Source organism: Radiomyces spectabilis (genome assembly GCF_025331425.1).
Source record: "Radiomyces spectabilis strain NRRL 2753 chromosome Unknown BYT42scaffold_10, whole genome shotgun sequence".
NCBI classification, from domain to species: Eukaryota; Fungi; Mucoromycota; class Mucoromycetes; order Mucorales; family Radiomycetaceae; genus Radiomyces; species Radiomyces spectabilis.
In genome coordinates, this window is record NW_026251935.1 from 787,326 (window position 1) to 799,772 (window position 12,447).

Consider the following 12,447-nt stretch of genomic DNA (forward strand, 5'->3'; position numbering starts at 1 on the left):
TAAATTCATCCATTACGATTAAATGCACTATCATAGGAAATGGACAGTGGAGCATGACTGACCATACGATCCAGCCACTACATAGTACAGTTCGTTCGTTCTTGGTATGCATGAATGACGTTCAGAAATGTTCGTAAAATCTGATCCTGTTAGTATTACTGCATCACTGGTTTTGGGCAAGTCCTTTGCTATCATAGAAAAAAAGGTAGAAAACAAGGCTATGATTCATTCCAAGCTGCTGCCATTTTTACTCAGTAACTTGGTTAGACCAGCAACTGCGTGATTTTTCGTTTGTTAATAAACTTGCCTTTCGAAAAACGGCTGCCATCAGCTTTGGGCCTTTTTTTACAGCCCATGATCCCTAATAGCTCACTGTCACTAACACCATTGAAGAAACAATTGCATCATCACGGTCATCAGTTTCCTTTTCTCTTTATCATTTGCAATGCATACCATACGCATGTGGTACTATGAAGTATGGTGATTGTAGAGATGTCATTGGTCGAATGCACAAGACGAGTATCCATGGATCATGAGCTCGTTGTGCATAACTTTGTTTAGTTTAGCGGCGGGAAAATTGCATGAATGTTTACCACAGAAAAAAAAAAAAAAAAAGACAGCTGCAGTAGCATGATTAAAGCATTGTTACGCCAATCCTGCTTGACTTGTTCCTGGCTGGTATGCAAAGAAAGACTATTTACGAGTTTAAATATTTTCGTGCACATTGACTTGCAGTAATCTGCAAATAATGGCAACAAAAAAAAGGATGGTGACGCAGAAACACGCCATTTGTTGGTTCCTATATCGGGAAAGGGTCGGATGGACAATTGTAGCTAGGTAACCATTGCCAGCGTGTCACGAAGGGGGGAAAAAAATGTGAGGATCGGCACGGCACAACGCATCAGGAGATCATGAAGAGGCGTAGCAGCGCTGACTTTATCTAGAAAATATGACTAAAACTGTACAAATCTCCATCGTCTAAACCTTTCTCGAGACCCAGTGTTGATGCAGGGTGGAAAAAAAATTTTGCACGCAAGGGTCACTGCAAGAATGCTTTCTGTAAGCCAAAACATTAATTGCCAAGCATTGAAATTCTGTCTTGCAAAATTTATTTTCTGGATACCATACGAAACAAGGTAACTACATCCCCTGGCATACGCCAATGCTTGGAGAACGGCAATGATCAATGCTAACCTCGGCCTCCAAATCTTGTCAAGCCGGTCATGACGGCTTTTTTTTTCTCCTGGAAAGCAGTCGGGTTAGCTCGTTTGCAAGCTTATCCTTTTTTTTTTGCAGAGTGTGACGTCGAGACCAAGTTATTTTTGAGTACATAGTCTCCTTTATGCCAAACTGTAGTCGACGGCAGTGGGTTCGGAACCAGTCTGATTTTTGCTTTATTTTCACAAGAATTACATTGGATAAAAAAAAAATAGGTAAAAATGAATGGGGTATTTACAAGGCTGAACCATCGGTGCGACGTTCAACGTCTCTGTCTGTTGGCGAGGCGGGGGAGGTGGAGGATTTGAGTTGATGCTGAGCAATGAGAGATTCCAATTTCTGAGCATGAGCATAGCGGCAATACCCCATGGCCAAACTCCATTGCCATATCAGTCGCCGTCGTCGTGCTTTATTGTTGCGCCAGTACCGACTTAACTGACTTTGTTGACTGGAGTCGGTGGAAGAATCGATTGTTTGTTTCTCGTCGTACCACGAAGAGGGAGGGGAAAAGAGGGTGGCCATGGAATTATCGCATGGTTGAGATAAAGTGGAGCAGTAGGAATGCGATTGTCGGCATAAACTTCGTTCCGATATCGGTGTGATGCGAGGCGAACAACATTGATATGGCCAGTGATGATCCATCATGGCTTTCATCCAAACAAGGCGTAACTGTTGCCGCTCATGTCGATCTTGTTGATCTCTTCGCCGTTTCCGTCGCCAAGATATAAATCGAACAATGTACACTATGGCATATAAAGAAAATAGCGCCACGGCAGTTATCCGGAAATACGATTCCACATGTTCCAACCGATTCACTGAAGGCGACGCAGACGTTTCGTCCAATTCCGCTCTTCGGATGGGTGGCATGATTGAATTTCAAATGCCCCACACTATTATCTATGTAAAGATGTATAAATATGTATATAAAAAAAAAAGAAAAAGGAAAAATAAAACAAAAAAAAGCCCCAAATTTAAACAATTGGGAAAAAGACGCTTAAAAGGACGTGCATTGGTTTTTTTTTTTTCAGTAGGATAGCATGAATTAAGTGTTGGGTGGTTTACGTTGCAATGATAAATCAGCTTTTTTTTGGGGGGTGTGGGTGTGGGTGAGGATGGGGGAGAGAAAAAGAGAAAGAGGAGACAGATAGACTGACAGACGGATGAACGGATGAACGAACAAATGTGGAGACAAAGGAGGAAAAGAGGAGACATGAGGGAGACCCAAAAGAAAAAAAAAAGGGATGAAGATCATAAGACAAATCGACTTTTCGCAACCAAGACCGATTATACAATGGTATTTACATTATCACTTCTTTTTCTTCTTGGGGTCCCTTTCCCCCAAATCAATTTTTTTTTTATTATTATTTCCCAAGTTTGCCGAATACCAAACTTTCCCAATTCACCATTTCCATCCAAAAGGGCAAAATCCAGTAATGATCATAAAAAAGGGAAAAAAAAGCAGACTTTCCAAGTCAAATGATGGCACGATTACATAATGGATCCTATTTCAATGGAGAAAAGGAACAAGAAAATATACAGAAAAAGGATAAAGATAAAAGCCATTAATCACACGATTTGAAAAAGAAAAAAAAATGAAACAGGTTATATCATATTGAATGAAAAAAAGGGGATCCCAGGAAACACTTCTTGATTTTGGTTTGTTGGTTTTCGTGTTTTTTTCCTTTTCAAGTGCTTGCAACTTTGAGAACACGGACGCAAGCATTGACCACATCGGTTGTTTGGCCAATGGATTGACAGCAATCCTCAAACCCGTGCTGCCATGACATTTCCTGCAGAGTGATGTCTGCCAATGCCTTGAATAAAACCAAGGTGATCATGTACGTTTGCGCAGGTTCCATTACAACTACTGAAGCATCCGCAAATCGAAATGTCTTGATCAAGTCCACAATGTCCTTTTCCAGAGCAATATCAACGCCAATTTGTGAACGGATAAGATTGTATCTATGAATATTAAAAAAAAAAAGTCGGGCGAAAAGGTTAGCCATTTGGATTTCCAATGCAATAATCGTCATGCCAGAAAGTTTTTGGCCCCCAAAAAAATTACTTACGTTTCGAGAATGCGCTCACTAAAGATTTGACACCGCAACAACACTGTTTCGTCCAGTGATTCATCATGAAGAATATCTGCCACCTGGGGGGTTTTGCCTTGATCTAATTCGGTCAAATATTGTCTCGTGGATTTCGTTGTCATTCGGTCCACCACCGTCCACGTCTTGCCAAATAGTGACATTTCTGGTTCCCTTTTCTTCTTTTTCTTTGTCGTTGGTGGTTTTTTGGCATCTTTCGTCACTACATTAATCACGTTGATGTTGGATGGATCTGATGAGAGCGTGGTCGTCACAGGGGACAGACTTGCATCACCGGCAGATGGCTTTCTTGGAGGATGTGAAGATACTGTATTCGCCGCATGGGATGATGTAGCAGTGGAAGATGAAGATCGTCGGCCGGAGGAAGGCAACGGCTCCTTAGAAGGCGGTGATGGATTGGACCCTGGCTGCGAAGGACTTGACGCTTGCTGCGAAGGACTTGACGGTGCCTGTGATGAATTCGACATTGGCTTTGACGGATTGGGCGATGGTTTGGACGATGATGTTGATAATGGTTTCGAGGATGACTTGGATGGGGGCTTTGGTTGAGACGATGCTGCGGCGGCGCGCTGTTCATTGGGATCATCCAGTTTCATACTCTTTAGTAACATCATGGTCTCCATAGCGTTTTCCAGAATCGCTTCTTCATCATCTAGTGGAGTATTCTCATTTAATGCGGTGGCTTGAGCCAAAGCATCGTTAGTCAATACCATGGTGCTCGGCTCGGTCGACGCTTCCTCCCCTTTGCGCATCGTGATTCGATATCCTTCAATAGCGTCATGCACACCAGCACTCGGGATAGGTGCCTGCGGTGCTTTAGACACCGTTTCTATAATTTCAATGCCCTTGACACCGTCATGTGCTGGAACGTTACCGAGCATATGCTTTACATAATCGTGCTGGATTTCCCGTAAACTGCGTCGCCGTTGGGACCGTTCCTTTTCTTTTGCCACGGCACATCTTGTCAAAAAAAAAAAAAAAAAAAAAACAAAGAAGGAGAATGTAAGAATACTTGGCCTTCAAACCGATCAAGCGCCATGATACATAAAAGAGAAGAGGCATAATGCTTACTTGAAATCTTGATCGAGTGGTACAATGTGAATTTTGGGAACTTTGCTGGCATCGCGCATCCATACTGGATCTTGGGCCAGTTGCAGGGAGTAATATCTGGATTTCTGAAAGCATGCTTCTGAGCAATACGATGCCAGTTCCGATTGATCAAAGACTTTGCGTTGAGAGAGCGAGATCCGGTACCGAGGCTGTTGCTTTTGCGGCGTTTGATCGCATAATGGGTAGCCACAGAAATCCTGGACCACCCGTTCTTCAATGACTTCATCGTACGTCTGTGATTGAAGCCAACCCGCTGCTTGTCGTAATGTCGCCTCGCTCACTTGACGATGTGAAAACAGCTTTTCCTGCCACTCAAACACCAGCACCTGCGTCCGCAGTCGCTGTTGCGCACTTGACTTGACAAGAGACACTTTCGCCGTCATTGGTTGAGCTGTCTTGGCTACCGTTTTCTTCTTTCTTCTTTCCGCGGGTATAGAAGACATCCGTTTTGATATTTCACTTCTTTTAGCAAGGTCAGGGAGGACTGATCGTGCTTGCAAAAATAGTTTGAGCTTATATAGAGATATGATCGACCCACTGTGACTGGCCTCCCTGCTGAGCCAAAACGCTGTGCCCATGTTATGCCAATGGCAGAACTCACGTCAGCCAATCATTCAGCACAGTTAATATACAGAAAATTCACCACATCCTCCCCAACTAGAGGCTTTAGAAGCATCCTATTTAGAAAGAGACCCTACCCTTTTTCTCTATAAGTGTAAAGAAGAATAAAAATGAAATGCAATTCGATGAAAAATGTTTCTACTGTATTGTAATAAAAACAAACGAGCGGACGAAAAAAGGGTTCTTTTTACATATTGTACAATATATCACTCCTTTGAGACATGTATAGATGCGTTACGTTTGATTGATGGATCTGTTCAATATATACCATTAGAGATGAGCCTTAATTTTCTTTTTCATGCCTGCAACATACCTGGAAACACTTTCGAAAAGACGTTCAATGTCTGTGGCGCATCGCGTGAACGAATGATTCCAAAAGTTGTATCTCGGATTCTTGATCAGTTCAATAAACGTGATGAGCAAACCCCAAGGATGCGGTCGATTCACAATAAGACGTTCGAGCAATACTCGGGTAATCTGCTCCTTGATCACTTCCTTGCTACCTTCTGCAAACAAGTAAAGTAAAACACAACTGAAATAATGTGTGTGGCTGTTGGGATATCTCAGCTGATTAGCAATAGCGCTCAAGAATAGATAGCGACCTAAAAGAGAAAAAAAAATATGCCATTCATAAGTGAGTCAACTGGGTTCCAATGGCATTCCTTTTTTTTTTTTACCTTCGGAATCCAAGGCACCAAGAAGATATTGATACAGTTCCATGGGCGCTCCTTGATGAACAGGTGTTCCATTGCCAATGGCTGTGACGCCAACGTAAAACACAAGAGCATTGATCAACGGCACATTGTATTCCGGTTCGTTTGTATCTGTTTCCTCATTCGTCGTCATACGCAGACGACTTGCAAAGTCTCTGAGGAATTCCTGTCGTGCCGCGGACGAAGTCGATTCCAAAAAGGTGTCCACATCCTCTTTCAGATGGTTGACCTTGAGCGGCGTAATGTAGTCGGACAGGATGCGCGGCGATTGATTGATCTCTGGCAACAGATCTACCTTCAAATTGGGGGTAAACGGATCTGGGAGCCGCATATTTCGAGGGAAGGCACTCAGGATGAGATTCCGGAGTTGAATGCACGATGCAGGAATTACGTCGCAGAGACTGTAATGATAATCACAAAGGAACTCGGGGAAATCATGAAGAAGCACAAGCAGGACACGCAAGGTACCGCGATACAACATACGTGTCGTGTCACGAAGTTCCACACTTCGTAGAAACGGAACCAAGAACTGGAATAAGCACACTAACAACTTTTGGAAAGTTGCCCAACCCTGCCAAGTCATAGGAAGAAAAAGGTAGAGTTAGTCATCATGCTGGAAATTGTGCTCTCTTTAAAAAAGTGTCATGATCATTGACTCACCTTTTGGCCTTCGGTCAGTAGGAGTTTCGGCATAAATAAGCGATGTGAGATGAGTTGTAACCAAGCAAAAGTGAATCCTGGGATGTGGGAAGGTTGCAGCGCGTGGAATGTGTTGGCCAAGGCGGTCAGAAGAGGGATGTAAATGGGCTGAATTTGTTGTTCTGCCACATGCAAATCACCCAGTAAGCTGGTAAAGATTCGCAAAAACGGTTTCTGGTTAAACTGCTGCGCGCGAGTTTCATGCTGTTGAGCCAGGGCCAGCACAATGATAGACAAAATCTTGCTGAATTGGTTCACTTTGGAGGCATTCTGGTTGGGATTGGGCGATTCCGCCGGGAGCTGAACGAGAACCACGATCAGTTTCGACAAGGCATCAATGGGTTGGTACGCCAGATTTGGAGATTGCCCCGGCAACGAATTGTACTTGTTCGCATGATCCACGCATGTTTCAACACATAACCGGAAAAACATGGACATCACGTCTTCCGATTTCAACACATTCTGCTTGGGCAACTGCGCAACGAACGCGATTTGCGCTTTCTCCGTCGTCGAGGGATGCTGACACAATCGTACCCAATCGGCAAACAACGACCGCAGTTTTTCTCGCATCACCGCTTCTTCGTCTTGAGGTTCTTTGGCCGCCGCTGGTTGACCCAACCGACGCATGTCTTCCATCAGCACAAGCACACTGTCCGGAAGCTTACCACGCAATCGGCCGAGAGCTTCAAGCGAAGCGGAAAATTCTTGCCGCGTTGCCAATGGAGGTTCGTCAAAAAAGCAAGCGCGAATCAATCGCGCCGTGAAATCAATTGCACTGGGTCGTCCACTATCGATCAGAGCCGCTAATTCTTGATCTTGTTCCATGAGGTTGATTAAGCCTGCCTTGATCAACGTCATCGTGACAGGAACATTATACTTTCGTTCATCATCGGCATGCGTGAGCCAAGACGTCACCAGCGTGCCCACATTGGGTGACACGTCGCACAGGCGTTCCAGTAACACCACATACATCTCGATCGACAGCTGGGTTTCGCTCTTGTACAGCAACTGGACCACTTTCTGGGCGAACGTCCTTGCTGCTTCCACCTTGTCAAAGCTGGACATTGCCAACAACGGAATTTGGCGGATAATCACTCGGATATCGTGAAGCGGGGGCAACGCACTCAAGCTGGCGACATTAGTTTGACTAGCGAGCTTTTTGAGTTCGTTGATGTATTGCGCAAACCGTTCCAAGATTTGATGCGCACTGACTTGACCCACGGGACTGTCGAAACCGCCGACCGCATTACCACCGACCACAGGCATCGCCGCCCCATTGTTTCCGTAACCATAAGGTACACCATCGGCTCGATTCACACGTTGGACCCGATCCACATCGTAAGCTTGCGTGGTCGCAGGCGCGGTTCTTGGAATTCTTGCAAAGTCTTCATACACGCGCAACTGAGCCGGTTGCAGTCCATTGGGTTTGGGACGAAGCGGTTGCGGAAGTGTCGCTGGATAACGGGACATGGACAAGACATCCATATCAAAATAAGCATGATTGGTCCGTTGCTCCCGATGTTTTTTCCGACTGGCATAAGCACTTGCCAAGGCTTCATCGACTTCAACAATAGCTCGTTCCACTGCAGCTTTTTCAATGACTGCACACACCAGATCCAGATTATCAGCCACCGTCAGCAACACTGCTTGTTCAGATAAAGCCTACAATAACAGATTTGGGCCAGTTGTTAGAAAACTTCATCATAACGGGTTCATCTTAAAGATTTGATAAGGCTTACATCCGTCATTCCGTGAGCCACAAATACAGTGCGTAGATTAGTGACCATACTGAGACGCAAAGGTTCTTTGCTTGTGACCATGGCCAAACTGCCAGCGAGATTCTGTACCATCAGGTGGGCCGCTTTACGTATTTTATTTTCGTCTGACTCCATGGCAAAATCCTTGCTCACCAGATCCCGGGTCGATACAACCGCAATAGCCACTGACCGCTCCACCACGGGAGCAATGACCTACAGGAAAAAAATTGCAGCAAATGAATACCAAGGAAAAAAAAGGGGAAAACTTATTAATTTAAACCAAGGTGCTTACCTCGCGGATCGATTCAGTGATGGCTTGGAGGATCCATCTTTTGGAAGCGGGCTGACTGGTATAAAGTGGGATTTGTGGATTGAATGTAATGTAGGGAGCCAGATTCGGCAAGGCGATCGGAAATTCTTCAGTGCCAACCACGGAAGTCGGTTCGGCTGCGGCAGGATGGAGGGTACCACTGCCCGGTACGCGAGCGCGTACAGCAAACGGCGATTCCGTCGTAGCACCGAAAACCCCCGGTAACACTTCTTTCGCAGCCTGATCCTTACGGCGACGATCCTTGAGTACCGAAGTAGCTTCAATATCTACCAAAAAAAAAAATCACATGAGCCTCATCGGTATACATCACGGCTCAACGATATAAAATTTACCATTCAATTCCAAGGATAGGCTTTTGCAGAGGACCTCGATTTCAAATTTTAAGTTCAATTTGAGATCGGCAAACTGGTACAGTTCTACCAGCAATTTCAAAATGGCCATAAGCCATGGATTGGGCGGCCTGAATACACGACTTTTGCCACACTGTTCCAAGACTTTGCACACAAATGGAATGACCACAATCAGACGGTTATTGTCATAACCTTCCAATAATAGATCCTATCAGCAAACCCCCCAAGAAACACCGTTAGCACTTGTGTGAATGGAATGCATTCTAAATCATATGAAGAAAGTAGCCTTACCTTGAAAGCGATATTTTTATGTTTAATGGGTTTGTTTTTTGCCAGTGTCATGCCTCCCAACCACGCACCCAGGTTTTTCAATAAGCTACGTTCTGAGGAAGACGACACGGTCTTTTCAGAGTTCAAGAGAATTTGGATGTTCACATAGGTCTCGCGCAGAACATGCTGGTTGAGCAATTTGCTGTTGACGGAATCCAACAGTAAAAGATATAATTGATGGTAATTCGGTTCAATACTGGCTCGTTTCACCACCAGGTAATTGCTGAACCACTGATACGCCGATGCATCCAGGACTTCTTTGAGTTCAGAAACCTTGCTTGCGAGGTTGTTCTGCGCCACGTTGTTGATGATGAACAAGATCTTGTCTTGTTTAGCCACGTTGGGCGCTTCGTACACGAGATTGGTTTCCGGCGTCGGTACCTCTGGCACGTGAACGGCAGCGGTTGACATGGGCTTGATCGATTTGGCCGAGTCGGGTTTATCATTGATGGTAGGTGGACGCACTTGAGGCACTTGCAGCACGGGACGATTATCCATGTGAGCTGGGTCCAACTGCAAAGCAGAGGTGATGACGCGGTACAGGTCTTGGTTGGCTTGCTGAAGATCCGGAATCTGTAACAAGTGCGAACAGTACTGAGGCCATTCGGGAAGTTGCGATTGAAATTGGACGAGAGCTTGCAAGCCAAAGTTGAACATCTTGGATCCCAAAGGCTGTCGTAACGATTCAAGCACGCAACGCAAAGCGATTCCCAAGGGAACATTGGACACGAGTTTGTGTTGAATCAGTGACCCAAACAGTAGGCTGGTAATGGAAAGTTCTTTCTCTGGATATTTGGGGAAAAAGTGGAACTCGTCAAACAGATTATGAATCATGCAAGCGAGCACATCTTGGTCGTGAGGGTCTTTGGAAGCATGGAATTCCTTGAGTTTTTCAATCAGTTGATCTACCGATATTTTTTCGCTGTACACACGTTCGTAGTACGAGTTGGCTTCTGCTTCAATCTCAGGTTTGAAGTTCGTTTCGTTGGTGGGGGTTTCGGTGGCTTCAGGCATTGGACGTAAATTCGCGATGGAAGGATATAGCTTTACGCAAGCATTATACACTTCTTTCAGAGCTTCACGGTTTTCCGGACGTTGCGTACTAATATAACGTAAACAAGTTGAGAAAAAAAAAGGGTGAGTCAATAATGAACAAAAAGGTAAAGAGAGAGAGAGAAAAAAATCCGGCGTACTTTTCAGAAAGAATGCGTAAGAGTTCACTAATAGCTTCTGGAGTGAGCGGCACCGTTGTCGGTGCACTATTGACAGTTTTAGAGACCGCCGAGATTTTCTGTCGGAGGAAATCGAAGCATGCCAGTGCCATCAGCTCCTGTCGCTCCTTGAATTGCCCCTGCAGCCAAGTTTCTAGTGAAAAATCGGGTTGTTGAAAAGCCATCATGGCCAAATCCAAAGCCAAGAATAGTGGGACCGTATTGATCAATGTCGGTAACAGCTAGCATCATCATCCAAAAACGGTTATTCATGTGTCACACATAATTATTCATGATTTTCAATCACGTACTTTTAGCTGGGCCGCCACGTCGACAATGCATGACAACGTGTTCTGATCTCTTGTGTACATTTCAAGAATCGCTTGCTTGAAAAACTCGCCATTAATTTTGTACAGCTTGGTCAAGACGAGTTTGCTCGCCGCATTTCCCGTCAATAGAGCCGTCAATAACTGTCGCAGCAGCAATTGATGCAAATCATTTTTGATCGGCTAATTTGTATTCCATGCAAAAAAATCCGTCAGTATGACATTAAGAAAAGACGAGGGTTGCAAACCTACTTGTATCTGGGTAAGGCCTAAAAAGACCAATTCGGGACCATTGTTGATCATGATTTCCAGGAATAATTTGGCATCGTCCGCCACGTAAGTTTCCCATAAATTCAGTACGCATTCGATCAGTAGCATAGAATTTAACGGCGAGTTCACAAGTTGCGATGCCATGGCTTGGATCTCACTGGAACACGGGGCAAAATCGTCGATTTCAATTATTCTTCGCTTCGTCGCCATTGCAACGTTAAAGGTTTCGACGGGCACATTGATCAGTTTATGCAATACACTTAGTTGACCCTTGATATTTCTCCACGGTCTGAAAAAGTTGTCCACGGGGAAAAGCTCCATGCCCTAAAAAAATGGGACATGATCAGCGGACATGTCCTTTTTTTTCGCATAACTCATCGCTCCTTAATGAAAATAATACCTTTGGACAAGTCTTCCAAGCAGTTAATAAAATTTGCAGTCCTTCGGCATCGTAGAGGATGAAACCTTCGTAATCGAATGATTGAAATACTTTTTCCCAATCCAAATCCGAATTCTATTCATGCAAAATGTAGTGGATGAGACAGGCTGGTACCGTTATCGTCATTCACAAAAAAAATCACGCACCATGTCTTTGACGGCCTTTACAAAGGTTTCCACGTTCCATTTTCGAGTGCCTGTTTTGGTATCCTTACTGTTCGTCTCGGTGCTTGTACTAGCCATGCTGCCAACGGTTTGAGCTACATCTTGTGGTTCTATCGGCCGTTTCAATTTGGAAATAATGTCTTTGATCATCGAAGGCGCATTCAGACAGTCGGGACCGGCTTCAATGACCATTTTGCCAAGCAAATTCTCATTGGTATCAAAAGTGTCGTTCCTTTTTTTTTTTTTTTCATGCATAAAAATTGGACGTCAGTGTGCCTTCAGTGCCACCTTCCAAATTGTGCATATCACTTACAAAGCCATAGTTGCTTAAATATTGGTGAATAATAGGGTTGTGTTTCTACCGTTCCAACTCTGGTCAATGGTACGTGTAACAGGCTGTTGTTCTGTCAGCGGTATTGGTGCAAGGAATTGTAGGCTTGATTCCGTAATCAGCAAGGATACAACACTGCACTAAAAATGAAATGCATGGAGAAGAACATGGTTAATGTTGGATTGTCTTACGCAAGTTGGGCCGACAATACGGCGTGCTACCTGTTTTTGCAGGAATGAGAGGAGCGTGCTTAGAATGGAGGGTTAAATATACGTATTCGATAGATGGTGACGATGTTGTGTATGTCAATCTATACGCCCGCCGTAGGTTTAACGAATGGTTAGGCTTTCTCTGTTGTGCAATGGGGCTGAGCGCAGAAGGAGGTGGGACTATACCGATGATGGAAAGTAGTATGAACGGTTCGGAAAAATCTCGCGTTCGATTCCACAAGTCAACAGTCAAATACGGT

General features: G+C 44.5%; 3 protein-coding genes across 3 annotated transcripts; all 3 read right to left on the bottom strand.

Moving 5' to 3' along the window:
• Window positions 1-1,370: 1,370 nt before the first annotated feature.
• BYT42DRAFT_578761 (uncharacterized protein) lies at window positions 1,371-2,210 on the bottom strand. The gene has a single exon (XM_051569314.1). It carries the CDS (start codon window positions 2,083-2,085, stop codon window positions 1,453-1,455), a length of 633 nt encoding a protein of 210 aa, XP_051421104.1. The 5' UTR covers window positions 2,086-2,210; the 3' UTR covers window positions 1,371-1,452.
• A 289-nt stretch (window positions 2,211-2,499) lies between these two features.
• BYT42DRAFT_578763 (Rtr1/RPAP2 family-domain-containing protein) lies at window positions 2,500-4,974 on the bottom strand. The gene is made up of 3 exons (XM_051569315.1): window positions 4,398-4,974; window positions 3,288-4,286; window positions 2,500-3,180 (listed from the first exon to the last, which is right to left on the bottom strand). The coding sequence occupies exons 1-3, from the start codon at window positions 4,877-4,879 to the stop codon at window positions 2,904-2,906; spliced, it is 1,758 nt and encodes a 585-aa protein (XP_051421105.1). The 5' UTR covers window positions 4,880-4,974; the 3' UTR covers window positions 2,500-2,903.
• A 317-nt stretch (window positions 4,975-5,291) lies between these two features.
• BYT42DRAFT_616168 (CCR4-Not complex component, Not1-domain-containing protein) lies at window positions 5,292-11,839 on the bottom strand (the record flags this gene model as incomplete). Its single annotated transcript, XM_051572038.1, has 13 exons — window positions 5,292-5,310; window positions 5,371-5,659; window positions 5,735-6,341; window positions 6,431-8,131; window positions 8,209-8,439; window positions 8,519-8,823; window positions 8,890-9,115; window positions 9,199-10,339; window positions 10,431-10,690; window positions 10,760-10,957; window positions 11,027-11,368; window positions 11,445-11,558; window positions 11,630-11,839. The coding sequence occupies 13 exons, from the start codon at window positions 11,837-11,839 to the stop codon at window positions 5,292-5,294; spliced, it is 5,643 nt and encodes a 1,880-aa protein (XP_051421106.1).
• Window positions 11,840-12,447: the final 608 nt, after the last annotated feature.